At 44.3% G+C, this 27,173-nt stretch overlaps 1 protein-coding gene across 2 annotated transcripts in view; it reads left to right on the forward strand.

The window, feature by feature from the left end:
- C5H1orf35 (chromosome 5 C1orf35 homolog) overlaps positions 1-17,593 on the forward strand; it is a 43,250-nt gene extending 25,657 nt beyond the window's left edge. For both annotated transcript variants that reach the window (XM_068238528.1, XM_068238527.1), the window contains exons 8-9: positions 2,765-2,887; positions 14,383-17,593. In XM_068238528.1, the coding sequence (XP_068094629.1) occupies positions 2,765-2,887; positions 14,383-14,641 (382 nt within the window). In that variant the 3' untranslated portion in view covers positions 14,642-17,593. The remainder of the gene's footprint in view (positions 1-2,764; positions 2,888-14,382) is intronic.
- Positions 17,594-27,173: the final 9,580 nt, after the last annotated feature.

A 27,173-nucleotide genomic window follows, 5' to 3' on the forward strand; every position in this document is an offset into this window, starting at 1 on the left:
GGGCACTATACTAGCTATACTGGGGCACTATACTAGCTATACTGGGGCACTATACTGGCTATACTGGGGCACTATTCTGGCTATACTGGGGCACTATACTGGCTATACTGGGGCACTATTCTGGCTATACTGGGGCACTATACTGGCTATACTGGGGCACTATACTGGCTATACTGGGGCACTATACTGGCTATACTGGGGCACTCAACTGGCTATACTGGGGCACTATACTGGCTATACTGGGGCACTATACTGGCTATACTGGGGCACTATTCTGGCTATGCTGGGGCACTATACTGGCTATACTAGGGCACTATACTAGCTATACTGAGGCAACTAAACTCCCTACACTGGGGCAACTATGCCAGCTATGCAGCCGCACCCCAGCCCCCCCCCCCCATAGCCTGCTGCGCACGGCACTGTCCACTAGGTCGCGCAAACAACCGGGGGCCGCATCCCCCCCCCCCCCCGCGCGAGCGCGCCGTTCCCCGGAGAAAAATTTGGTCAGACAGTGTTCCCCGGGCCGGAAAAGGTTGGGAAACACTGCGTTAGGGGACATCTCCTATTACCCTCTGTCACAATTTCGCCGCTCCCCGCCGCATTAAAAGTGGTTAAAAACAGTTTTAAAAAGTTTGTTTATAAACAAACAAAATGGCCACCAAAACAGGAAGTAGGCTGATGTACAATATGTCCACACATAGAAAATACATCCATACACAAGCAGGCTGTATACACCCTTCCTTTTGAATCTCAAGAGATCATTTGTGTGTTTCTTTCCCCCTTCTGCTCTCATGCACTGAAGTTTCAGGCTGCTCTTTTCTTCCTGCAAACAGCTTTGCCCTTGTCTGTAATTCCTCAGTATGTGAAAGCCCAGCCAGCTCAGAGGACAATTTATGCAGCTTGTAAAAGATAAGAGAGAAGAGAGCAGCTGCTCTAATCTAAGTAACACACAGGCAGTGTGCATAGAGGGGCCTGGAAGGGGGAGTTCATAGCAGAACCACAACACTGAAGAACTTGGCAGCCTTCCAGACACAGGCTGACAAGTCTGACAAGAGAGAGATAAGTTGATTTATTACAGAGATTGTGATAGTACAAAGTGCTGCAGTAAGCCAGAACACATTAGAATAGCTTTTGGAACTTGTAGGATGATAAAAAACAGGATGCAATTTTTGTTACGGAGTCTCTTTAAAGAGCCTCTGTAACAAATGTTTCAGCCTTAGTTCTTCTATCCTATAAGTTCCTATGCCTGTTCTAATCTGCTCTGGCTTACTGCAGTCTTTCCTAACTGCACTGTCTCTGTAATAAATCAATGTATCTTTCCTCTGTCCTGTTTGTCGGGCTAAAGCTTGATTGTGTGGAATGTGCAGGGCTGCTTGTGATTGGTAGAAGCGATACACACCCTCTGCAGGCCCCCTGCATACTCTGAATGACTCACACACTATGCTTAGCCGAGCCTATTAGAAGCTGGTTAGTTTGTTTGTAAACACTGCCTAAAACTGTTAATTACAAGCCAGGATTGCAGCAGAGTGTGGCAGAAACAGCACAGAGGGGCCCAGGAGAAAATAATGAATAGAATGGTATGCTTTTTATTGTAAGAATATTAGAGTACAGATTCTCTTTAAGGTGCCCATTCATCAGGAGATTATGGTCAGATTCAACAGAGACAAATTTATCTCTAATCGAATCTAATTAGAGATAAATTTGTCTGTTCGTGGAAGCTGCCCATATACTGCAGGCTGATTCCCGTCCAATTTCAGCATGAAATCTTAAGGGAATCTGCTGAGCCTGCCGCGTCAGTCCCGCCACTGCCCCTCTATTGTAAAATTGAGCCCCCTGTGTGCATTTATACGTTACCTGTCCTGTGTCAGACTCTTGTTGGCTCTCCATACACACCACTGGTGCATAGCGTCTGACGTCAGGCGCTATGCGCCGACATTAGACGCTATGGCCGGCCTGGAGTTTACCGACACCGCGCGGAGTCTGATATGGGACAGTTAATGTATAAATGCACACGGGGGGGACATTTATACATCGAGGCCGGGGTTTTGTCGTTTCGTCGCTCGTCTCGAAATCGGCCGCTGTACTACAGCACACCCGAGCAACCAACATTCGTCCCGACATCTTGCACCAGGCTGAAATTGGTCGTATAGTCGATCGGGCTTGCACTTGGTGGCACCAATTTTCAACCAATTCAATAATCAAATTGGTTGGTCGATTGACCGCCAAAGTCGCCTGATTTATGGGCACCTTTAACCACTTAAGGACCGGGGCTGTTCTTGCAGATCTGTGCTGCGTGGGCTCTCCAGCCCGCAGAGCAGATCGTGTGCACGGCAGGGCGATCAGCTGTAAACAGCAGGGATTTCTTTCTAGGCGGTCCTTAAGTGGTTAAGCCTAGTACACACTTTCAATTATGATTGGCCAATCACTGACCAATTTTACCCCATTCATGTAGTAGGAGAGTGAACAGATATTGAATACTATAAGCAGACTTTGTAGGTTTACCCTCCTGCTACATGAAGGTGGTAAAATTGGTCAGTGATTGGACAATCATAATTGAAAGTGTGTACCAGTCTCCAGTCTTTACATTCCTTAACTCAGAAGAAATCCTAATCCACCCTGATCCTGATGGAACGTCACAGCCAGGGGGTGTGGCCTTCACAATGTATCACCGTGAGTCTGACGTGTGATTGGTGAGGGAATGCATGACGCCTGTGTGGTGGGAGGGGTCACGTTCTTTACGTCACATTTCGCGCCTGCCTTACAGATCAGCGAGCAAGAAGAAGGCCAAGAAGGAGAAGAAGAAAAAGAAGAAGAAAGAGAAGAAACAAAAGAAAGAGAAACGTCGGAGAGAGGAATCCTCATCTTCCTCGGAGGAGGAGGAGGACCGGTGAGTCAAGGGTCAGCTAATAATTAGATATGGTCAATGAGATGTAAATATGGAGGCGGGATTATGCTAATCTATGCACCTTGAAAGCAGACCAGGTGAATCCTGCTGTGAGGGAATTTGGTTTATTTTTCAAGCTCCAGAAATTTGCATACAATATTCGGATAATCTTGCTTCATCTCAAAATTATTTGCATCTCATTGACCATCGCTACCAGTGGCGAGAACTACAATGCATGGGCCCCCCAGTAAAACTTTGATAGGGTCCCCAATATTCACACCCCTTCCCTTGCCTCCCCTTGGTGCCCTTCATGGCATTGGGTCCCATCTCACAAGGGCCATAAAACAAGTGTGGCCTTCATGATCGTCACACCCATAACAAGTGTAGCCACAAAACACCTGATCTGGAGTATAGTCCCCTGTATCGGAGGAAGGGAAGCAGAGGCGTATTTACAGGGGTGCAGGTATGGCATGTGCCATGGGCGCCTCGTACTAGGGGCACTGTTCCACAGCATCCCTGACATTCTCCATCTAGATTCCAGTTTTGATCTTCACACTCATAACAAGTGGAGCCTCAAAAACACCCGATTGGAAATATAGTCTCCTGTATCGGAGGAAGGGAAGCAGAGGCGTATTTACAGGGGTGCAGGTATGGCAGGTGCCATGGGTGCCTCGTACTAGGGGAACTGTTCCATAGCATCCCTAAAATTCTCCATCTAGATCCCAGTTTTGATCTTCACACTCATAACAAGTGGAGCCTCAAAAACACCTGATCTGAAGTATTGACCCTTGTATTGGAGGAAGGGAAGGGAAGGTTAGTAGTTTGGGCCACCCACAGCTCTGGGCCCCCTGCGGTCTCAGGCGTTGCTCCCCTCTTGTTATGCCCTGATTCCCTACTGATAATACATCCGGGGAGATTTATCAAGACCGACATGAAAATCTAGGGTTAGGGCCGGCACACACTGGCTGCGTTGCTGCTGCATTTTTTAAATCGTAAGGTCTTTTGAAAAATCATGAAAATCGTATGAACCGTACACACTGGCGCAATGAGTTTTTAGAAAAATGCATGAGAAACTGCAACGCATGCGATTTTCATTATGTTTTTAGGTAAACAATCAGGAAACCAGAAAAAGATAGCCTCAGTAAAGTCGCAATTGCATCACAAACACCAAAAATCGCAAGTCGAATTTTGATAAAAAAAAATTGCAATCACATTGCAGTGCGATTGTGCTTGATGATCTTCAGTGTGAATAGGCCCTAAAAGTGAAGCAGTGGCCCATCTGAATCCTGGTCTCCTGTATATCCCATCTCTGCACAAAACTCTCCTGTTGTGGTTTCAGGGCTTATTTCCACTACAAGCAAGCTCATTTGCATGCTATTTTCTACACGCGAATTCGCAATCGTTTGCAGCCGTTTTTTGGGCGTTTTAGTGCTAATTCGCATGCGTAAGCAACATTTTTTTTTTTAAATTATTTTTCTGTTTTCATTCATCACTATTGACATACGCATGCAGAAACGCATAAAAAATCCCGCAAAAAAGTGTAAACTATGCGGAAAATTGTTCCAGAGGCAGACAAGGTTTTTTTTTGTTTGCAGGCGGAGGAGATTTTCGTTTGTAGTGGAAACGGGCCTATTGATATACATTGCGTGGAAACTGTTTTGGACCTTAGTTAGTAAGGGGCAGAATGGAAAATAAAATCATAACCCCCGGCCCTTGTACTGGGCCTGGGTCAGTGACCTAAGTATTTCAAATAGAGGATTTGCATAACAGCCTGGGAAGGAGTATATTTATATATCCCCATCAGTTTAAAGGGATACTGTAGGGGGGTCGGGGGAAACTGAGTTGAACTTACCCGGGGCTTCTAAAGGTCCCCCGCAGATATCCTGTGCCCACGCAGCCACTCACCGATGCTCCGGCCCCGCCTCCGGTTCACTTCTAGAATTTCAGACTTTAAAGTCTGGAAACCACTGCGCCTGCGTTGCCGTGTCCTTGCTCCAGCTGATGTCACCAGGAACGTACTGCGCAGACACAGACCATACTAGGCCTGCGTAGTACGCTCTTGGTGACATCAGCGGCATCGAGGACACGGCAACGCAGGCGCAGTGGTTTTCAGACTTTAAAGTCTGAAATTCCAGAAGTGAACAGGAGGCGGGTCCGGAGCATCGGTGAGTGGCTGCGCCAACACAGGATGTCTGCGGTGGACCATTAGAAGCCCCGGGGGAGTTCAACCCATTTTCCCCCGACCCCTCTACAGTATCCCTTTAAAGATGGCCACAAACTTTACTTGGTTGGATTGAAAAATATTTCACTCAGTAATTAACTTTTTTTTTTTTTTTTTTTTTTTTTTTAAATTGGAATACTTTTTTAATATAGATTTTTCAAATGTAATATCATTGTCCATCTATCAATGTCTCCTGCAATTATCATTCTCTGTTTAGCATTACAATTACCACTGAACATCACATTGCTACTTACAACTAGTGATGTAGCGAACATTACATTTTTGGTTCGCGAGTAGCGAATGCGAATTTCCGCAAATGTTTGCAGCGGGCTTCATAGACTTAAAGTGGTCTGAAACTCCGACATAATATTAAATAAGAATGTGTTTTTCTACTTTTTATTACTCATACAGTTATATTTGCTTCTATGCATAAGTCAATTTGTCTGTTTGCCAATTACAAGTTTCCAAAGTGTAGTTTATCTTACCCCGAAACCTGCCATTGCATTTTATTCAAACTGCTTTGTATTATATATTAACATCTTCTAATGAGCTGCTCTGAGCTGTTTGTGTGCTTGAAGCACAGAGAGCTTCACAGAGAGCCCATTTTTACTTGTTATACTGTGTTTACACACTTGTATCAACATTGGAATGCAAACAAAGATACTGTTATCTCCAGTCTGGATGCAGATTTGAAGCTGAATAGTGCTTTGTTTAACCATTTCAGTGATTTTTCTGTGAAAAAAAAAATGTCTAGGATAGCAGCTTTCAAGCTGTGAGGAATCTTAGAGCAAAAGTAGAAATGCTGGCTTTCAGACCACTTTAAATGGCAGACGAAGGGCCACTGACTTTAGTAGTTAATAGCAAAGCCCCCTTATGTGCTAGACACACCAAATTTGCTGGTTATGTGAGGGATGACCATGGGTACATGAGGACTTTTTTTTTTTTTTTTCAAAAAGACCTTGTATTTTATGAGATTTAAAATTTCTTGTGCAAAATGTTTCCCTGGCTGCCGAATTTAGCGGCTAATAGCAAAGCCCCCTTATAAGGAAATCGATTTTAAATTTAGAGGGAAAAAATAGCAAAGTATAGCAAAGTCACTGCTCTAAAACTTTTTATGTTCAGAGTGTGGGAAATTACCACACTATACCAGCTTGCATGGACCATGCGGGCTGGTATAGCTCAGGGTGTGAAGCCTCAGTCGGCCGGGGCTCCGCGTTCTGGCTATCCCAGCCTGCATGGGGAACAAGGGGTTACAGAGACGCGGGAGGGGGGGACCCCCACATCATTTTTTTTTTAATTTCCCACACTCTGAACATTAAAAAAATACACATACACACACACACACACACACACACACACACACACACACACACACACACACACACACACACACACACACACACACACACACACACACACACACACACACACACACACACACACACACACACACACGCGTGTATATATGTGTGTGTGTATATATATATATATATATATATATATATATATATATATATTACATTATCTGTCATTTTAGCGCATTGACTTTGCTAATTTTTTTTCTCCTCTAAATTTAAAATACATTTTCTCAAAAACTAGAAGGTCTTTTTGAAAAATGTTTTTTCCTCTTCTACCCACTGTCTCCCTCCACCTACCCTGATAATTTGGGGTTTGTAGCACATAAGGGGGATTTGCTATTAACCGCTGAAGTCGGCGGCCAGTGACTTCAATGCAAAAATGGAAACACCTGACTTGGTTTCCTTGTAGATGATCCTGCTCTGCATACAACACATCCAATCTCAAAAAGCTGAAAAAAAGGAAATATATATCAGTCAAATAAGAATAAAAACCTTCCGATGTTTCTGTACAACCGATTGTTTTTATTGAATTGCTGTAACCCCAAACAGACAAATTGTAACGTTTGTGGCCATCTTAAAGGTTCCCACTAACGGTGCAATTCTTCATTGAAGAACCGCCCATGCGATTAGATAAATGCGATCCTATTGGCAGAAAATAAACTTCAATGTCCCAAATCGATTTGAATGATTCTGATGGTGATCATTTGAGGACAATTTAGTCTATCAGAAAACCGTTTTTGTAAACGGTTTTGATCTCTAGGAAGTACAGATTGGTTAGTTTATGGTGAAATAATGGTCGTATTACAACATTTATCTGATTGCTCAGGCGGTTCTTTGCTGAAAATTGTACTGTTAGCGGGAGCCTTTCGTTTCAATATTTTGTGAAATAGGTTCTGTAGATATCTGGCCAGACTGAATGCTCACATTAGTGTGAATCGTAAAAGTTCAGATTTACCAAGTTTGCATATTGATCAGGTCATTCCCAAGATAATGGTGCTGTGAGAGAATCTCTACCTCAATGTACTCTTTTATGCTCGGCCTGTATTCTCTGCCAGCACCACTAGAGGGAGCTGTTGTACAGATTACTGTTAAAGGACTCCAGAAGTGAGAGTGATATGGAGGTTGCCATATTTATTTCCTTTTTAAGTAATACCAGTTGCCTGGCTGTCCTGCTGATCCTCTACCTCTAATACTTTTAGCCGTAGACCCGAAACAAGCATGCAGCAGGTCAGGGGTTTCTGGCATTATTGTCAAATCTGACAGGATTAGCTGCATGCTTGTTTCTGGTGTGATTCAGATACTACTGCAGCCAAATAGACCAGCAGGGCTGCCAGGCAACCGGTATTGTATAAAAGGAAATAAATATGGCAGCCTCCATATAATTATCACTTCATATTCTCACTTCAGTTGTCCTTCAAAAAGAACCTGAAGGCTGCCATATTTACTTTTAAGCAATACCAGTTGCCTGGCAACCCTGCTGATCCTGTGCCTCTATTAATTTTAGCCATAGCCCCTGAACAAGCATGCAGCAGATCAGGTGTTTCTGACATTATTGTCAGATCTGACGAGATTAGCTGTGTGCTTGTTTCTGGTGTGATTCAGACACTACTGCAGCCAAATAGATCAGCAGGGCTGCCAGGCAACTGGTATTTTTTAAAAGGAAATAAATATGGCAGCCTCCATATTTTCACTTCATTTGCCCTTTAAACTGTACCTGAAATGACATAAGAGAGACGTGTGTACAAGTGCCAAGCATATAAATAATGATCTGCCTGAAAAAGCTGACATTCAAATATGAAAGTGACAGTTTCTCACCAGTGGGGAGCCAGTTGGACTATAGCGCAATCCTCACTGATAAGGAATTACACAAAATGTAGAAAAGACAGAGCGCTCAACAGATATTTCTTATACATGCATTGCTAATGACTAACACTTTAAATAAACGTCCGCCTTTTGAGCATAAAATAATGTCCGTAATAACAAATACAGTTGGTTTCTTCAGTATAACCCCACTTGTATGCGTAATGTCCACAGCCTTGCATCAATCGACAAAGTGGTAACACTATACGCTCACCAGAAAATAAGCCAATCCTCTCAGATCAGCAGAAAGCGCTTTTGGCCTTGCCAGCAAACTTTTCTTCCTCCACTCTTCAAAGTGTGTCAGGGTTCCACCATAAATAAAAGATATAAAACACAGCGACAATAGTGTAATATCATCTGGTCAGTATTCCACCCAGTGCAACATTACGCCAATAGTGTCACCCAGCGTGCCTCCACCACACAGACACACCAAGCGCTCACCAGATGCACGGGCCGACCCGCAACAGACCAGCAATGCAGCGTGTGATAACAGCTCAAATCCAATTTCCTGGCAGGTATATCTCCTAGGACTCAAACACAGTCGACCATAGCGTAATTCCGTTTTATTGTTTGCTTTATAAAAAGTAGTGCACTTACATTTAAGTAGATAAAATGCGCATATAAAATCAGTATCATAAAGTCCTCCACCGATACAACAGAGGCAGAGGGTTTAGAGGAGGCAGGGGACCCCAAGGGGGATATAGTGGGGAATCCTTTAGCAATTTACCACGTACAAGACCCCACAGCCCATATAGGAAACCACCGGCCAAGGGCAGCTGGGAGGAAAGGGAGAAAAGAGAAGGATTGCTCACATATAACAGATATGAACCCCTGGAACGAGAAGTCGATGAAGTAACCCACCACCATTTTTTAGGGAACAGAAGGGGGGAAGAGGGAAGATGGGAGGAAACAGATTATTTAATGAGGAATACACGAAAAAGAGATGCAGACGAGGAAGAAGAGGGGGGAGATCTGAAAAGAAGGAGATAAATGGGAAAGGCATTTTTAACATCAGTGGAATACCGCTAACCAGAGGAGAAATGAAAATTCTTGATAAAGGTTTAAAATATGCACCACAACACAGGGTGTCAACAAGTTTGGTGTTTATATTGATACTCATAAGTTTGTGCGGAAGATGAACATTAAAAAGTACTTCCTGGCGAAAGAGGGACCCACCAGCAGGAGCAATAGGGGAGGGATTGGCTCACAATATGTACACACCACGTTAAAAAATCGGTCCACGTTCAATCCACCTGATATGTCTAAGAACAGCACGGTAGTGAGTTTTAAGAATATGGTACTTAGGGATATTGAAGAATTACATACAAACAATTATAAGGCTGAAAATCACCTCATAAGAGAACTGAGTGAAAAAAAGGAAATCCTGATAAGGCCAGCTGATAAAGGGGGAGGGGTGGTTATTATGCACCGTGACCAGTATACGCAGGAAATGGACAACATTCTTGATGACCAAGTCACTTACAGAAAATTAAGGGGAGACCCCACCAGGGAGTATATGGAGGAATTGAGGAAGCTATTAAGAGGGGGGTTGGAGAAGGAAATCCTGAATGATGCTGAGTTCCGATATTTAATGGTGGATGCCCCACGGATTCCAGTTATATATATTAATCCAAAAATTCACAAGAGTCAGACAAGCCCACCCGGACGCCCTATAGTTAGTGGTATAGGGTCACTGAGTCAAAGAATAGGTGAGTATGTGGATACTTTTTTGCAGCCAGTGGTTGGATCTTTACCGTATTTGTTAAGGGACACCAAAAACTTTTTACAGGTAATTAATGGTTTAAAAATTGATGATGGAGATATTCTTGTGACGGCGGATGTAACGGCGCTGTATACCATTATTCCGCATGGAAAGGCACTGGAGGCTGTCAGAGAGGCCTTGACTGAATATGGCCAAATAGGGGATGATCAGATTGGGTTTATTTTGAAACTGTTGAAATTTTGTTTGACACATAATTATTTTTGGTACAATGGTACATATTATGTGCAGGCTGTCGGATGTGCTATGGGGGCAAAATTTGCCCCAAGTGTGGCCAATATCTTTATGGACCAATGGGAAAGAAAGATCTTAAGAATGCAGGAAAGCAGCAGGGTTTCCAACTGGAGACGTTTTATAGACGACCTGTTTTGGATTTGGAGTGGGAATAGAGAACAGTTGGGGCAGTATATACAATGGATCAATGATAATGATTTGGGGATTGAATTGACAATGAAATGTAGTCCAGATGAAATTGAATTTTTGGATGTGGTGGTGATGAAAAGGAGTGGTATATTGGGGACAAAAACATTCTTTAAAAAAACTGACAGGAATTCATACATCCCCACACGAAGCTGCCATCATCCACACTGGATGCAAAACATCCCTAAAGGTCAACTAAGTAGAATTCGGAGAAATTGTAGCACTGAGACAGACTATATCATACAAGCAGAAATGCTCATAGAGCGTTTTGTGGAGAAGGGATACAATAGAGAGTATCTAGAACAGATATCGGCTGGAGTTTTGAACACACAGAGAGATCGATTTTTACAGAATAGGGGGGACTTTAATGGCAGGTCCAGTGCCTTTGATTATGCGGTCATGATGGATTATAACTCACAGTATAAACAGGTTGAGAGGATCTACAGAAAACATTGGTGTCTTTTAAGAAATGACCCTATTTTGGGAAGAACAATACCGGAAAGACCGAAATTTGTGTACAGACGGGCAAAAAATTTACAACAAAAGTTGGTCAAAACATATATTGATGGCCCATCAATTAAGAACAAAACTGATGCATGGGGGAATATGGGTTTCTATCCATGCCATCAATGTGTAACCTGTGAAAGGGCACAGGGTATAAGAATGAAGGAGGTAGTTTCCTCACAAACAGGCAGGAGCTATAAAATTAGAGAATTCATCCACTGTAGCAGCACTCATGTAGTTTATTTATTGTGGTGTCCGTGCGGCCTACAATATGTGGGCCGCACTAAAAGGACATTAAAGAAGAGAGTGGGGGAGCATATTAATAATATAGCTAGGGGATTTGGGGGGCATAGTGTCTCTAAACATTTCTTGGAAAAACATAATAGGGATCCGGGCCTTCTAAAATTCTGTGGAGTACAAAAACTCACTACCAAGTGGAGGGGCTGCCATAAAATTAGAGAGATCTCAAAATTTGAAACCAGATGGATTTATGATTTAAAAACCCTAACACCTGGTGGTTTGAACGTGGAACTTGACATAAATTGTTTCATATCAGATGACTGAAAACATCACTAGGGATGGGGGTAGTAGAAACATGGTGTATTAGTAAATCTTGGTGTAATGTTAGTGTTATGGGGAGTGTGTGATGTCTGACCACATAGCTTGGAGACCATAGGTAAGGCCTCTAAGCTGTGTCTGACCACATAGTTTGGAGACCATAAGTAGGGTGTCATTTATATATATATATTTTTATTTATATATATATTTTTAAGAAATTGATGTTATGAAAAGTGCCATTGGGCATTTATGTGTTGGTGTTATGGTTATTTTGGGTGGGAACTTAGATGCTCAATGTTATACAAATATTATGAAAGTGTTAACTGTGGTGGCTGACTTCATGAGCTGCTATATATATCTGTATTGGAACAGAATTTCCATTTTTGTAGGTGGTTCTTTTCTACACAATTTTTTTTTCCCCCTTCTTTGTCCCTGTGTCACCTTGGGGCATAGTGGATCCCAGGTTGGCACTCTTTATATATATTGTGACGTATGTATTACCTGTAGTGATAGGATCCCCACCGCTGGGTGGGCAGAAAGTTGAGATAGGTATTAATCTAATTTAATTTTAATTTAATATTTTTATTTTTTATTATTATTCATGTTTAAAATTCGTAATAGGCAGTTTTATTCAGACCCGGAGCCATGAATAGTTTATACTGATTTTTTCCAACTGTATGGGCACATATGGTAAATTGGGACATTCTTGTCCCTGTAGTCCGTTTTTCACATATTAAGATGGCCGCGCCACACTCCTGAGGCATTTGGGTAATGTAGTCCCTACAAAATGGGCGTTTAGGCTATGTATAGGCTGGCGCTGGGGTCCCAATAGGAACAGATTATTCGAAAGGGGAATGACTATTTAGATTAGCTGCCTGGATGAGTGGCAGCGGCAGCGGCGAATGAATACAGCTTAAACAGCCGATCATGTGAGTTAATGGTAAACTGAACATGTGACAGACGGGAAGGATACTTATAGCGTCTCCCAGCTCTGATAGGCCAAGCCCCTGATGAGTCGATTGGACGAAACTAGTAGGGCGTGGCCGAAGGAGCTGTTGAGACGCTGGAGGACTTTACGATACTGATTTTATATGCGCATTTTATCTACTTAAATGTAAGTGCACTACTTTTTATGAAGCAAACAATAAAACGGAATTACGCTATGGTCGACTGTGTTTGAGTCCTAGGAGATATACCTGCCAGGAAATTGGATTTGAGCTGTTATCACACGCTGCATTGCTGGTCTGTTGCGGGTCGGCCCGTGCATCTGGTGAGCGCTTGGTGTGTCTGTGTGGTGGAGGCACGCTGGGTGACACTATTGGCGTAATGTTGCACTGGGTGGAATACTGACCAGATGATATTACACTATTGTCGCTGTGTTTTATATCTTTTATTTATGGTGGAACCCTGACACACTTTGAAGAGTGGAGGAAGAAAAGTTTGCTGGCAAGGCCAAAAGCGCTTTCTGCTGATCTGAGAGGATTGGCTTATTTTCTGGTGAGCGTATAGTGTTACCACTTTGTCGATTGATGCAAGGCTGTGGACATTACGCATACAAGTGGGGTTATACTGGAGAAACCAACTGTATTTGTTATTACGGACATTATTTTATGCTCAAAAGGCGGACGTTTATTTAAAGTGTTAGTCATTAGCAATGCATGTATAAGAAATATCTGTTGAGCGCTCTGTCTTTTCTACATTTTGTGATATCTTTGAGGTGTAACACACACTTTTTATGCAGATAGCGACCCAGATTTGAGAATAATTTTATTCATAGGCATTTTTGAAACCTCCAGGTGCTAATAAGGGTTAAGCAGTGAGGAGCGCACAGGTATTTGAATATTGATAAGGAATTACAGCCATTAAACTCTTTGGGCAAAGAACAGCTTCTAAGTGCAGGGGATAGATCAGAGGTCCTACCTTGTATGTTAAACCATTTATCTACTGTACAGCGCTGCATAATATGATGGCGCTTTATAATTACAATAAATAATAATAAAGAGGTTAGTAGCTTATACATTTAGTAGATTATAAAGTGAACCTAAACTGAGAGGGATATGGATATTTCCTTTTAAACAATACCAGTTGCCTGGCAGTCCTGCTGATCTCTTTGCTGCAGTAGTGTCTGAATCACACACCTGAAACAAGCATGCAGCTAATCCAGTCTGACTTCAGTCAGAGCACCTGATCTGCATGCTTGTTCAGGGGCTGTGGCTAATAGTATTAGAGACACAGGATCAGCAGGAGAGTCAGGCAACTGGTATTATTTTAAAAGGAAAAATCCATATCCTTCTCAGTTTAGGTTCCTTTTAAGGCCGGCATAGACTACATGCTATTTTCAATACACTAGATAATAGAAATGATAAACATTTCAATCTAATGAAATAACAATTACGACAGTTAAAGTTGATAACTCTTCCCTGGATATTAGGGGGGATTTCCCCTTCTGACGCAAGTCAGTTTTTTTAGTTTTAAAAGTTACAGGTTCCCTTTAAAGCTGCTGATTTTGGTTTTATAGCTGTGGAATATTTAAGCCGGGGTGACTGGCTCTGCCGGGGTCAGTGAGGAGGGGGGTCTTCACTAGCAGCACTTCATTATTATAGGCCCCTTTTGTGAGGGGAGTGGGGCACCTATTGTCACCGGAGTGGCTGGGACCACCCCACATATCGCTGCACTTTTCCCCTCTGCACCCCCTGCCAGCTTTTGTTGATTCTCTTGTTTGTTATTCGCCCTCCCGGCTGACAAAGGCCTTGTTGTTCGGCACTGACAGCGTGACCTGTTCTCTTTTTATTGAAAGGCGGAGAATGGCCCCTAATTCATCATCGTCGCGTCGCTCCGGAGCCGGCCGGGCTGACAGCCATTCATCGGAGGACCGGGGCTCATCGCCCAGGACTCGCAGGACACAACGCCGCGACCATCACTCTTCCAGGGACAGTTCCCCTCGCCGGCCCCCCGCCAGCCACAGAAGCCGCAGTCGTGACGGAGACCGCAGGAGGAGGAGGTCGGCGTCTCCGCGCGGGGCCAGGCGGCGGCACGACACCGACTCAGACGATTGATGGAGGCTGCAGCCCAGCGGGGAGGATGGCATAAAATGCGGTGTGTGCGGTAGGGCTGCCTGCGGGGGGCGCCAAGTTATAGACCTGAGACTTAAGGAAAGTTCTATAGGATTGTCAATTAACTCTGGTGGGGGTATTGGCGAGCAGTCTACTCCAGTCTTCCTGCTGCCTGGATACCCCAAGGAGGAGGAACCGGCATGGATTATGACTCTGTGTGTGTTCCCTGCCCTGACTCCTTCCATATTCTCTACATCTGGACTATCAAGTCACATCATGGCTCGATTTATTAAAGGTGGACACACTTTTTTTATTTGATGAAACTGATCCAATTTTTTAGTTGATTGACCGTTCTGAAGAAGTTGTTTGATATACCATACATGCTTGTTCAAGATTGCTGCAATTTTGTAAAGAAAAAAAAAAAAAAAAAGAATTGTATATGACCAAAAACTTGGTTGGATTGAAAAACCTTTCAGTCAGTATTCAACTTTTGATCTTTTTAATTTTTAATAGAAATGCCCTTTTTTATATGGATTTGTTAAATGTAACATCTCTGTCCATCTGTCAATATCTCATGTCATTATCATTCTGTTAGCACTGAACACCACATAGCTACTACACTTTATTTAACATCACTTTATTTTCTGCAACTACTCATTGATGTCTGTTAAAGTACACTTGTAGTGATAGGTATATGGAGGCTGCCATATTTATTCCTTGGAAGCAATACCAGTATCCTCACTGTCCTGTTGATTCTCTGGCCCTAAAGGCTTGTACACACATCCAACAAAGCGCACAACCAACCCAACTACATGACCGACAGCACGACCAAGCGATTTCTCGACTTGTATTTTCCACGCACTAACCAACTGAACGATCAACTCATTTGAATACTGCGCACAAAAGGGAAAGGGCAGACTGCACAATGTGGCCTCTTTCAACAACAAGTACAAGTCGTTCAAACGTTGCCAACTGTACGATATCCCGCCGGTTGGATCGGGCAAACCGCCTGTTATCAGTTGCTGTTCTAGTCGTTTTGTCTTGCGTGCACACGCCTGCTTGTCGTCCAACAGACCAAGTTTGGACGATAGTTTGACATCTTAATTTTGGACGATAATTGGCCAGAATTGTTGCACGTGTGTGTGAGCCTTGATGCTTTCAGCCATAGACCCTGAGCAAGCATGCAGATCAGATGTTTCTGACTGGATTAGCTGCATGCTTGTTCCAGGTGTGTGATTCAGCCACTTGCAGCCAAAAAGATCAGTAGGATAGCCAGGCAACTGGTATTGTTTAAAAGGAAATAATTATGCAGCCTCTATATACCTCTCGCTTCACTTATACCCACTTAATGACCGCCTAACGCCGATAGGCGGCGGCTGGTCATTAGTGGCTTTACATAGAAACGGCCCCCATGTCAGTTCGGAGGGCGTGAACAGCCTGTGAGCCTCCGATCGCGGCTCGCAGGTGAAATGTAAACACGCGGGGAAGAAATCCCCGCTGTTTACATCAAACGGTGCTGCTGCGCAGCAGAGCCGTAAAGGAGATCGCCGATCCCCGGCCTCCGATTGGCCAGGGATCGCCAGCATCTGATAGGCTGAAGCCTATCCTAAGCAGCGCCGGACGGATATCCGTCCTGCGCCGCAGAGGGGAAGGAGGGGAGGTATGTGAAGAGAGGGAGGGCGGAAATCGCTGCGGAGGGGGGCTTTAGTAGCCGGCGGCGATCAGACCCCCCCAGCAGGACATCCCCCCAGTGGGGAAAAAAGGGGGGGGGGAAGTCTGGTCGCTGTAACAGGATCTGTGCTGTGGTCTGGAGAGCCCACGCTGCACAGATCCAGCAGAATTGCCTCGGTCCTTAAATGGTTAATATAAATAAACCAAGTCCCATACAGTTACCGTAAATGTTATTATAATTCTACCTAACAATCACTTTCAATGTACATTATTTTCACGTTACATACCATGCTATTTCCATCTTGTGTTAACATACATATACACACCATCATTTTTGTTTTTTATACAAACAATAGTTTGGCATGTACCAAATAATTGACCATCACACCACACAATTCTTGGAAAAGTTGGTCTGCATTTTCCAACATGCCCAATTTCAAATTTCTCTTTTTTTTTTTTCTTTTTTTACTTTTTTCATTTTTTTTAATCATATTCCTTTAATAATAACAATAAAAAATTACTGGTAGATTTTGCTATACAAACAATTGTTTTCATTGAATTGCAGTAAGATCAAACAGAAATGTGTGTAGCCACCTTAAGACAACTGAAGTGAGAGGGATATGGAGGCTGCCATACTTATTTCCTTTTACACACTACCAGTTGCCTGGCTATCCTGCTGATCCTCTGCCGCTAATACGTTTAGCCACAGCCCCTGAACAAGCATGCAGCAGATCAGGTGTTTCTAAAATTGTCAGATCTGACAAGATTAGCTGTATTCTAGCTTCTGGTGTGATTCAGACACTACTGCAGCCAAATAGACCAGCAGGGCTGCCAGGCAACTGGTATTGTTGAAAAGGAAATAAATATGGCAGAGTCTATATTCTTATCACTTCACTTGTCCTTTAACTACTTTGGCCTCCTGGACGTAGTAGCTACGCCCAGGAGGCCATGTGCGTGTCCGCGCGCTCCCGCGGCCGATCGCGCGCATGCACGCGCGCTCCCGGCCGCGGTTCGTTAGCCTGGCAATCAGTGAATCGGGCTATGGTGCCTGATCACTGATTGCTCTTTCCCCCGCTGAAAAAGCGACAGCTTCTCTCGGAAGCTGTGCTTTTTCTGGCTGTAACGTCGCTCTAAGCGTATGTTACGCTTAGAGTGACGTCATGTAAACAAACTCATGGCTGCCATCTTGTGGCCAAAAAGTAAAACTACAACTACAAGTGAAAAAAATAAAACTCAAGACACATTTACATTATAAAACTATGGCTTACATCCCACCCTCCCAAAAATACCCAAATAGAATGTTTAATACAAAAAAAAACCAAAAACATTACAATAAAAAAAAAAATGTTAATATTTACCTAAGGGTCTAAACTTTTTTAAATATCAATGTAAAGATGAAATATTTCTAATTTTTTTTTATTTTAAACTTGTAAATAGTGATAGATGCAAAACGGAAAAAATGCACCTTTATTTCCAAATAAAATATTGTCGCCATACATTGTGATAGGGACATAATTTTAACGGTGTAATAACCGGGACATATGGGCAAATACAATACATGAGTTTTAATTATGGAGGCATGTATTATTTTAAAACTATAATGGCTGAAAATTAAGAAATAGTGAATTTTTTCTGTTTTTTTCTTATTCTTACTGTTAAAATGCATTTACAGTAAAGTGGCTCTTAGCAAAATGTACCCCCAAAGAAAGCCTAATTGGTGGCGGAAAAAAAACAAGATATAGATCAGTTCATTGTGATAAGTAGTGATAAAGTTATAGGCTAATGAATGGGAGGTGAAAATTGCTCGGATGCGGATGCATTAAGTGAAATCGACTGAAGGCTGCAGTGGTTAAGGCTCTCCTAGGCTGAAGAACATTAAGTCCTCCAGCAAACCTTGCCTAAATTGCTTGCAGTGGTCTGTTACGGGGTGTTTTGAGGTTACTAATCTCATCTGGGACATATCAGACCCTAGCGGGAGTTACTGAAACGATAAACCCTATCTGTTAATTGAGGGCAGCCTGGATTTATGAAACAAATGGCTAGAATAATATTCAGCTGCCTGTATTCATTTAGTAGTACTGCAGCAGAATCAAATCCATTTTGTACTTTTATGTAAAAGAGATAAAAGTGCTATGAAATGGCTCTTTCCAGTACCTGACAGCCTCTCGTCTATCAGCAGCTCTCCTGATGGGGGACAAGGACACCCCCCCCCCCCCTTTCTTTTGGTCTCTTCCACACGACGAGATGACTAACAGCCATTGTGACGAACATTACGGAGGTCGTGCGCGTAAACGCCAGCGATTTTCGCAATAGTCGTGCGCAGTCCCTGTCAGTCTTGGGTAAATGCACAATAGATGTCAATTTCCCTCTCTCTTACTGAGTACAGTAACCTCCCCCACATCCTGTGTCAGGAAAGAATTTCACAAGTAGCCAGACCACCTGGGGAGCAGCATTTGGTACATAGCTCATCTTTCCCCAAAAGGAAAACCAGCTCAAACTGGTTGAGATTCAAAATTTCCCTCCAAGCGTATAGCTTCACACAAAGGGAACGTTAACTTATTAATAATTCAAAATAGGTTTGTCACAGCAAGACCAAAATTACATTTCCTGATACCTAGGAAACAGGTCTATAATTCACATGAATTATCCTTCTCTAGCTATCAGGAATCAATTGAGAAACCGCTTTATCCGGCATGCGTAGAGCAAATTCGTTAGACTAGGCGTGTATAGTCTCATTTAATACAGAGTCGCATGCTGCTTATGAATATGGTCTCGGATCTGCGATGCACCCATCTGGGGCGGAATTACACAAATTATTAATAATTGGTACATTCCTTGCTCCAAGTCTGTGGGTGGTAACCTGACTTGCCAGGAGGTAACCCTGCCTCCAACACACCTACTTTCCAGGTAGTGACCGCCCCAAAACTCTGGTCAGTAAAAAGCGTTTGCAAGGAACTCCACCCAGTTCTTCAATTTACATCGACTAGGGAAGTCCAGACATGTGCTCACGGAAGAACCGGGCGCATGTTGTGTACAAAGGACTTTTAAGCTGAATGCCTACGTTTAAACTGGACTATTTTCTTCATGATTCAAATGGACTGCTCAGCTAACTAAGTAAGAACTTTCTGTTTTATTCCTTTTATTTTTAAGCTCTGTGTTTTATATGTTAATAGGTGTATATAACTGTATGTAATGCATTTGTGTTATTAAACGTTTAAAAATCGTTTAGCGGTTATGACCTGTTGCTGAACATACACAATCGTACCTATTCTCCTGAACTCGCTACCCTGTGTTTAATAGAAGTATACATTTATAACCCGTATGCGAGAACCCGGCCCAGACATAACGATCTGGCCCAGATTCTTGCATACTGCTAGGGGTTACTAAAGTGTTCTCGAAGTCCTAGTAAAATTACAGTAGCGGGCTGTGTAACTCGCTTGGTGGCAGATCTTTGAATTGTATATGTGTGTGGAGTGATTCGGTTGGTATCAGAACGCTCCCTTCGCGAGTCAGTTCATCAAATTGCGAATGCGGGTTACCCTTCGTGATGAACAAATGACCGTGTAAGAGGATTTCTGACGCTGATCGATTTACCCCATCCGCAGACCGGCTCGCGGTCTGTGACATTGGTGGCAGCGGTGGGATTTGTGTATGTTCAGAACATCAACGGCAACGTTATTTGATTAACCTGCCAGAACAGATCAAAAATCTGTGGTTGATAACCGGTGCATTACCATTTATATAGACTAAACGTGTAGCACAGAGTTCCCCCCCAATCTCTTTTCCTATCCTATCTTTTATTTGGCAAAAATGGCTGCAGCAAGATACAAGAAAATGTCAGTGGCAGACCTAGTAAACTTGTGTGAGGAAAAAGGCATTATGACGTATAGAAAAAAGAAATCGCAATTGATCGAGGACTTGTTGCGACTGAATACCCAGCCGGAGCAGATGCTGGGAGAGCACACTCCTGGTTCAGACGGTGCTGTAACTGGGGCAGAGGAAAGTGAGCGGTTGGAGCAAAGCAACCCACTTCCAGACCCAGAGGAAAACGGTACCGCGGCTGAACCGGTTGCTGTAACTGCTGAGGAGCATGGTGGCCGGCAGGAGCCCGCCCATGCCAACCTGTTCTGTGTTCCTGATGCTGGAATGCAACCTGGATTACAAAGGCTGTTGGAGACAAATCCTGAGCTGTACATGCAGATTGTCAGAGAAAATGCTGACCGCGCAGAACGCCAGGCTGAACGGGAATCTTCAGAACGCCGGTGGCGGGCTGAGCAAGTAGCGGAAAGAGAGGAGAGAGAAGCCGCACGCAGACATGACCTTGAAATGGCCAAACTGCGAGCGCAAGGCCAAAATCCCTCGCAAAGTGCTCCGGAACCCCGGCCCACAGCAGGCCCGTTTGGGACTCCAAAGTTTAAATTCCCAGAAATGGAGAAGGGAACCGACCCGGACACTTATTTACACTCCTTTGAAAAGACTTGTCGTCAGCATCATCTGCCCCAGGAGCAGTGGGCGAGATATCTGACACCCAACTTGCGGGACAAAGCGCTTGAGGCGTTTGTGGACTTACCCGCTGAGAAAGACAATGACTATGAGGCGATAAAAGCTGCAATTATCGCCAAATACCAGCTGACCCCAGAGCTCTATCGCAAAAAGTTTCGCTCCCTGCAGAAAGGCCACACCGACTCTTACACCGACCTGGAGAGTCGCCTGCTGACTGTGTTCAGGCAGTGGTCACGGGGCCTCAAAAAAGACTCTCACCAAGGTCTGGAGGACCTCATCGTACAGGAGCAGTTGCTGAACTGCTGCACTCCAGATGTCCGGCAGTTTGTCTTGGAGCGGAAGCCTGAATCCGCCAAAGCTGCCGCAGAACTTGCAGACACTTTTGTGGCCACCCGTGTTCCGGACAGCCGCAGACCTCCAGCCCAGAGCTGGAAAGGGGGGAGACCTATGCAACCCAGCTCTCCTCCCCCTGCTAACCGTGGGAATCGGGTCCCACAGCCACAGAGGCCGGATGCTGCACCTGCAACTCATCCGCCTGATGCCACATATGTTCCGAAGTGTTACCACTGTGGACAGCGAGGACACCTCAAGTCTGCCTGCCCCGAGGTGAGGACGCCGTCTCCAGAGCCTAGCGCAGAAGTGGCTAGCGCATCCTCTACTGCACACGCCTACCTCGTCATGGGAGCAGCAAATCCTCGACTTTCCGGAAATCATCAAGTCGTGGAAGTTAACGACCAGATCGCTGTTGGTTTCCGCGACACAGGCGCAGAGCTTACCTTGGTTCGCTCTCATCTTGTAGCCAGAGAGAATTTCCTGCCTAATGAGCGTGTCACACTTTTGGGAGTTGGTGGCGCACACGCACGCATCGCCAAAGCTCGTGTTGTTCTCGATTGGGGAAGGGGCCGCCAGTCAAAAGTTGTGGGGGTGACAGATGACATCCCAGTGCCTGTGCTGTTGGGCACCGATCTTGGCACCCTACGATCCTTTTATGAACCTGTGATCAACACCCCGGATTGCCAGTCTGGACCCACTCAGGTACTGTACAAGCTTGGGGTGGGACAGAGGGAGGCAGCCAGGGTAATGGTACCTAGCCCTCCTAGGGAAGGAGGCAAGGAAGCGGTACCTGTTTCTAATGGACAGCTGGCTAATCACGGTTTGTCTGACTCTAAACCTGTCACTGTTGTTCCAGATACCTGTGTACATGATGTGAAAAATGAACGTAACTGTGATGTTAATGTTGTACCAGATGTTGCTAATAGCTTTCATGCTGAATCTCACAGTGCTAAAAATGATGTATGTTTAAATGTGACAGTCTCTAATCTAAGAGGTAACAGTCTTGTTTTGCCTGGGTCATATCCGTCCAGGGCAGTGGAAGCAGGCCAGGTGTCAGAGCAGGCAGCTGGGGGCCTAGACCTCCCCTCCTGCTATGACAGCCAGAGTGCTCCACCATTGTCTGCTGTTAACAAACAGCTGGTGGAGACAGGCCGTTCCTTCCCTGTCTCACCCTTGCAGGTCTTCCCCTTGCAGAAGCAACCCAGTGCAAAACTGCCCACAGGTCCACCCTCTATCCTTCCTGGAGAAGGGGCAAGCCTCGCCACCCAGGTAAAGGCTAATTCGTTTTTTAAAATGTACTCTAATGTCCACCTAGGTTGTGCTGACCAAAATGTTGTGCCAAGGTGTAGTCAGTTAGAGCAGGGGTATGCCACGCTGCTTCCAGATTCGCAGGCTGACACCCGAGAGTCAGGAAGTGACCCGGATGTCAGCCAGCGACTCTCTCCCTTACAGGAAGCGCTACGCAAACCCAGCCAGGCCTTTAGAGGTAAGCCTGTTGGTGTGCATCGCACCGTCCGCAAAGCGGACACTGGGACACACCGGACCATGAGGCCTTACGCTTCTGGTGAGTTGTCTAACGGGCAGTCAGATAAGAAGTCGAGAACCCGGTCAGTAGCTAAGCGCCGCGTAGAGCGGGTCATGCAGACCCACTCTGTGCGTCCGGCTGGTAGGAGGGAGATGTGACGAACATTACGGAGGTCGTGCGCGTAAACGCCAGCGATTTTCGCAATAGTCGTGCGCAGTCCCTGTCAGTCTTGGGTAAATGCACAATAGATGTCAATTTCCCTCTCTCTTACTGAGTACAGTAACCTCCCCCACATCCTGTGTCAGGAAAGAATTTCACAAGTAGCCAGACCACCTGGGGAGCAGCATTTGGTACATAGCTCATCTTTCCCCAAAAGGAAAACCAGCTCAAACTGGTTGAGATTCAAAATTTCCCTCCAAGCGTATAGCTTCACACAAAGGGAACGTTAACTTATTAATAATTCAAAATAGGTTTGTCACAGCAAGACCAAAATTACATTTCCTGATACCTAGGAAACAGGTCTATAATTCACATGAATTATCCTTCTCTAGCTATCAGGAATCAATTGAGAAACCGCTTTATCCGGCATGCGTAGAGCAAATTCGTTAGACTAGGCGTGTATAGTCTCATTTAATACAGAGTCGCATGCTGCTTATGAATATGGTCTCGGATCTGCGATGCACCCATCTGGGGCGGAATTACACAAATTATTAATAATTGGTACATTCCTTGCTCCAAGTCTGTGGGTGGTAACCTGACTTGCCAGGAGGTAACCCTGCCTCCAACACACCTACTTTCCAGGTAGTGACCGCCCCAAAACTCTGGTCAGTAAAAAGCGTTTGCAAGGAACTCCACCCAGTTCTTCAATTTACATCGACTAGGGAAGTCCAGACATGTGCTCACGGAAGAACCGGGCGCATGTTGTGTACAAAGGACTTTTAAGCTGAATGCCTACGTTTAAACTGGACTATTTTCTTCATGATTCAAATGGACTGCTCAGCTAACTAAGTAAGAACTTTCTGTTTTATTCCTTTTATTTTTAAGCTCTGTGTTTTATATGTTAATAGGTGTATATAACTGTATGTAATGCATTTGTGTTATTAAACGTTTAAAAATCGTTTAGCGGTTATGACCTGTTGCTGAACATACACAATCGTACCTATTCTCCTGAACTCGCTACCCTGTGTTTAATAGAAGTATACATTTATAACCCGTATGCGAGAACCCGGCCCAGACATAACGATCTGGCCCAGATTCTTGCATACTGCTAGGGGTTACTAAAGTGTTCTCGAAGTCCTAGTAAAATTACAGTAGCGGGCTGTGTAACTCGCTTGGTGGCAGATCTTTGAATTGTATATGTGTGTGGAGTGATTCGGTTGGTATCAGAACGCTCCCTTCGCGAGTCAGTTCATCAAATTGCGAATGCGGGTTACCCTTCGTGATGAACAAATGACCGTGTAAGAGGATTTCTGACGCTGATCGATTTACCCCATCCGCAGACCGGCTCGCGGTCTGTGACAGCCATGACTGCATGTAATGGCATTTTGATGCTTTTTTTGTTTTGTTTTAACAGAATATTTATATAGCGGATTTATTACCTGAATGATTAGAGGAAGGATGACAAAACCTCAACAATTTTTCGATTATAAAAAAAAAAATAATAAAACAAAAAAAAAAAGCTTTGCAGGGCACTGGAAAGGGCTGCCCACTCACAAAAGCATCACAATTGGCCAATCCTGGGCACTGCATGTAGCAGCCAGGATGAAATGAGACGACTGGCTCGAGCGTGGAATCTGTGTAAATGACTGGCAAACGACAACTGGAGTGAGAAAAATATGGAGGCTGCCATATTTGTTTCCTGTTAAAGTGGATCCGAGATGAACTTTTACTCATTGCATAATTGTGTTCCTTTCCTATTGTTCATAGGGCATTCCTCAAGCCAAATACTTTTTTGTTTTCGTTTTAATACTCTAATTCCCTATAAACTAAACAAGCCCCGCCCACAGCTTCTCCAGAGAGCCTTGGCAGTAGCAAGGGCTCATGGGAGCTCAGTCTGGGCAGGATGAGGGGGAGGTATTACTAGCCAGAGATTTCAGAGGCAGAGGGGAGGAGGAGAGGGGATTAGGTTTTTTTCACAGTCTGAGTGCTGATGTGCAGATAAGCCTGCCTCTGTGTAATGTTTACAAACAACATGGCTGCTGTCATTGTATCTCAGGAACAAATAATCATATTCTATTAAAGCTGTATGCAGACAGATTTGCTGTTTAAACCATCTAAACTGTACATAAGATATATAGACAAGTTACTTGTTATAGTTAGTTTTTCATTTTGGATCCACTTTAAACAATACCAGTTCCCTGGCAGCCCTGCTGGGCTATTTGGCTGCAGTAGTGTCTGAATCACACCAGAAACAAGCATGCAGCTAATCTGTCACCTCTGACAATAATGTCAGAAACACCTGATCTGCTGCATGCTTGTTCAGGGGCTATGGCTAAAAGTATTAGAGGCAGAGGATTAGCAAGATAGCCAGGCAACTGGTATGGCTTAAGAGGGAATAAATATGGCTACCTCCATATACCTCTCATTACAGTTATCCTTTAATGATGGTAATGACGGCTGTCCATCATTTTAATGACCCCCCCCCCCCCCCCCCCCCCGGCCTAATCTAAACTGCCCCTCCCTGCTTAATCAGTCTACTTCCCCTTCCCAGGATGCAGTTAGAATCTGACAGAACCAACAGGTTTTAGACTAGTCCATCTCCTCATGGGGGATTCTTAGGGTTTTCTTTGTTTTCAAAAGCATTTCCTCAACAGCAATTTCTAAGTCTAACTGACAAAATGAGTAGGGAGGCTGACTGGTATCTTCCTATTTTGGCAGTTAAACTGCTTTTCAGGAAATGTTGTTGAAAACAAAGAGAACCCTGAGAATCCCCCATGAGGAGATGGACTGGTTCAAAACCTGTCAGATTTTATTTGCTTCGTTTATTTCACTGGCATCGTCCTTTAACCACTTCTCTACCACGGGGTTTTTCACCTAACAACCACAGCAATTTTCTCATTTAAGGGAGGCAAGGGTTAATGGGCTTAATGGGGGTATAATTTATTTAAAAAAAACCTCACTGATGCTGATCAGTCACTAATGCTGTGTTAGTTATCTGAGATCCTCTCACGAGTGATCTCAGTAACTGTAACAGCATAGTGACTGATACAATGTTTACACACATTCTGCATGAATAAGCACTGTCATTGGCTTTGTGAACACATGTTCACATCAGCCAATCACAGACCAGCGGGTGCCCGACGCGTATGCACGTCCGCATGCACGCGGACGCGATCGCGCACAGCAGGAAAATAAACAGGAGTTGCCTATCTACGCCCCTGTGACTCAGGTGAATTTTAAAGGGGCGTAGATAAGCGTGGCAGAGGTTGTTAAGTGGTTAAAGTGAACCAGAGACGAAGCATCCTCATGTATTTTACCATATATACACGTGGGAACATTAGAGAAAACCCCTACCTTGCTTTCTGTTTCATTATTTACTGTTCAGATTGCTTCTATAAAATCCCAGACTGAGCATTCAGCCTGGCTTTGCTAAAGTGACTCAGCTATAATGATTCCTGAGCAGAGCCACAAGGGGGCAGGCTTGGGCTTGAAAAGACACCACAGAAGACAGACTCAGCTATAAAGATTCCTGAACAAAGCCAGACTGAATGCTCAGTCGGGGATTTTATCAGGGTTTAAAAGAAGCAATCTGAACAGTAAATAATGTAACAGAGAGCAGAGTAGGTGTTTTCTCTAATGTTCCCACTGATATATATGGTAAAATACACAAGGGTGCTTCGTCTCTGGTTCACTTTAAGTGACGAACTCTGCTGCCATCGTTTAATTTCTTTACAACCACACCACGTCGATGGGCGTGATCGCGGTGGCAGCGCCCAGACCGCTGAACGCCGATCGGCATAAAGTCCTGGGGCGGGGATTTGCAGGAGATCGCGCACGATCTCCGCTAAGAGACTGTGAGGGCGAAACTGCCGTCTATTTACTCTGTACAGCGCTGTGATCTATGGCAGCACTGTACTGGGGACAGCCCTGTCACATGGCTGTCCCCAGTACACTGCTGACATAGATTTCAGGGTGGCAGGGAAGCTATCCGCTGTCATAGGCTGAAGCCTATGACAGCCGGTCGCACTGATTGGCTGGTGGGGGGAGGGAGGGCTGGGGAAATAAATAATAAAAAAAAAGGATTTATTTAAAAAAAATAATTGAAGAATAAACAAACATCCTGGGAGGAATCACAGCCCACCAACAGAAAGCTGTTGGTGGGTAGAAAAGGGGTGGGGAATCACTTGTGTGCAGAGTTGTACGGCCCTGCAGCAGCGAGGCCTTAAAGAAAACCTGTACTGAAAATTAAAAGTCAAAATAACCATACACAAGTCATACTTACCTGCTGCAAAGTCTACTCATCAATCTATTTCTCCTCTCCTGTGTCCTGTTTGTCCACTGTGA

The sequence above is a fragment of the Hyperolius riggenbachi genome, chromosome 5 (assembly GCF_040937935.1).
Source record: "Hyperolius riggenbachi isolate aHypRig1 chromosome 5, aHypRig1.pri, whole genome shotgun sequence".
Lineage (NCBI taxonomy): Eukaryota > Metazoa > Chordata > Amphibia > Anura > Hyperoliidae > Hyperolius > Hyperolius riggenbachi.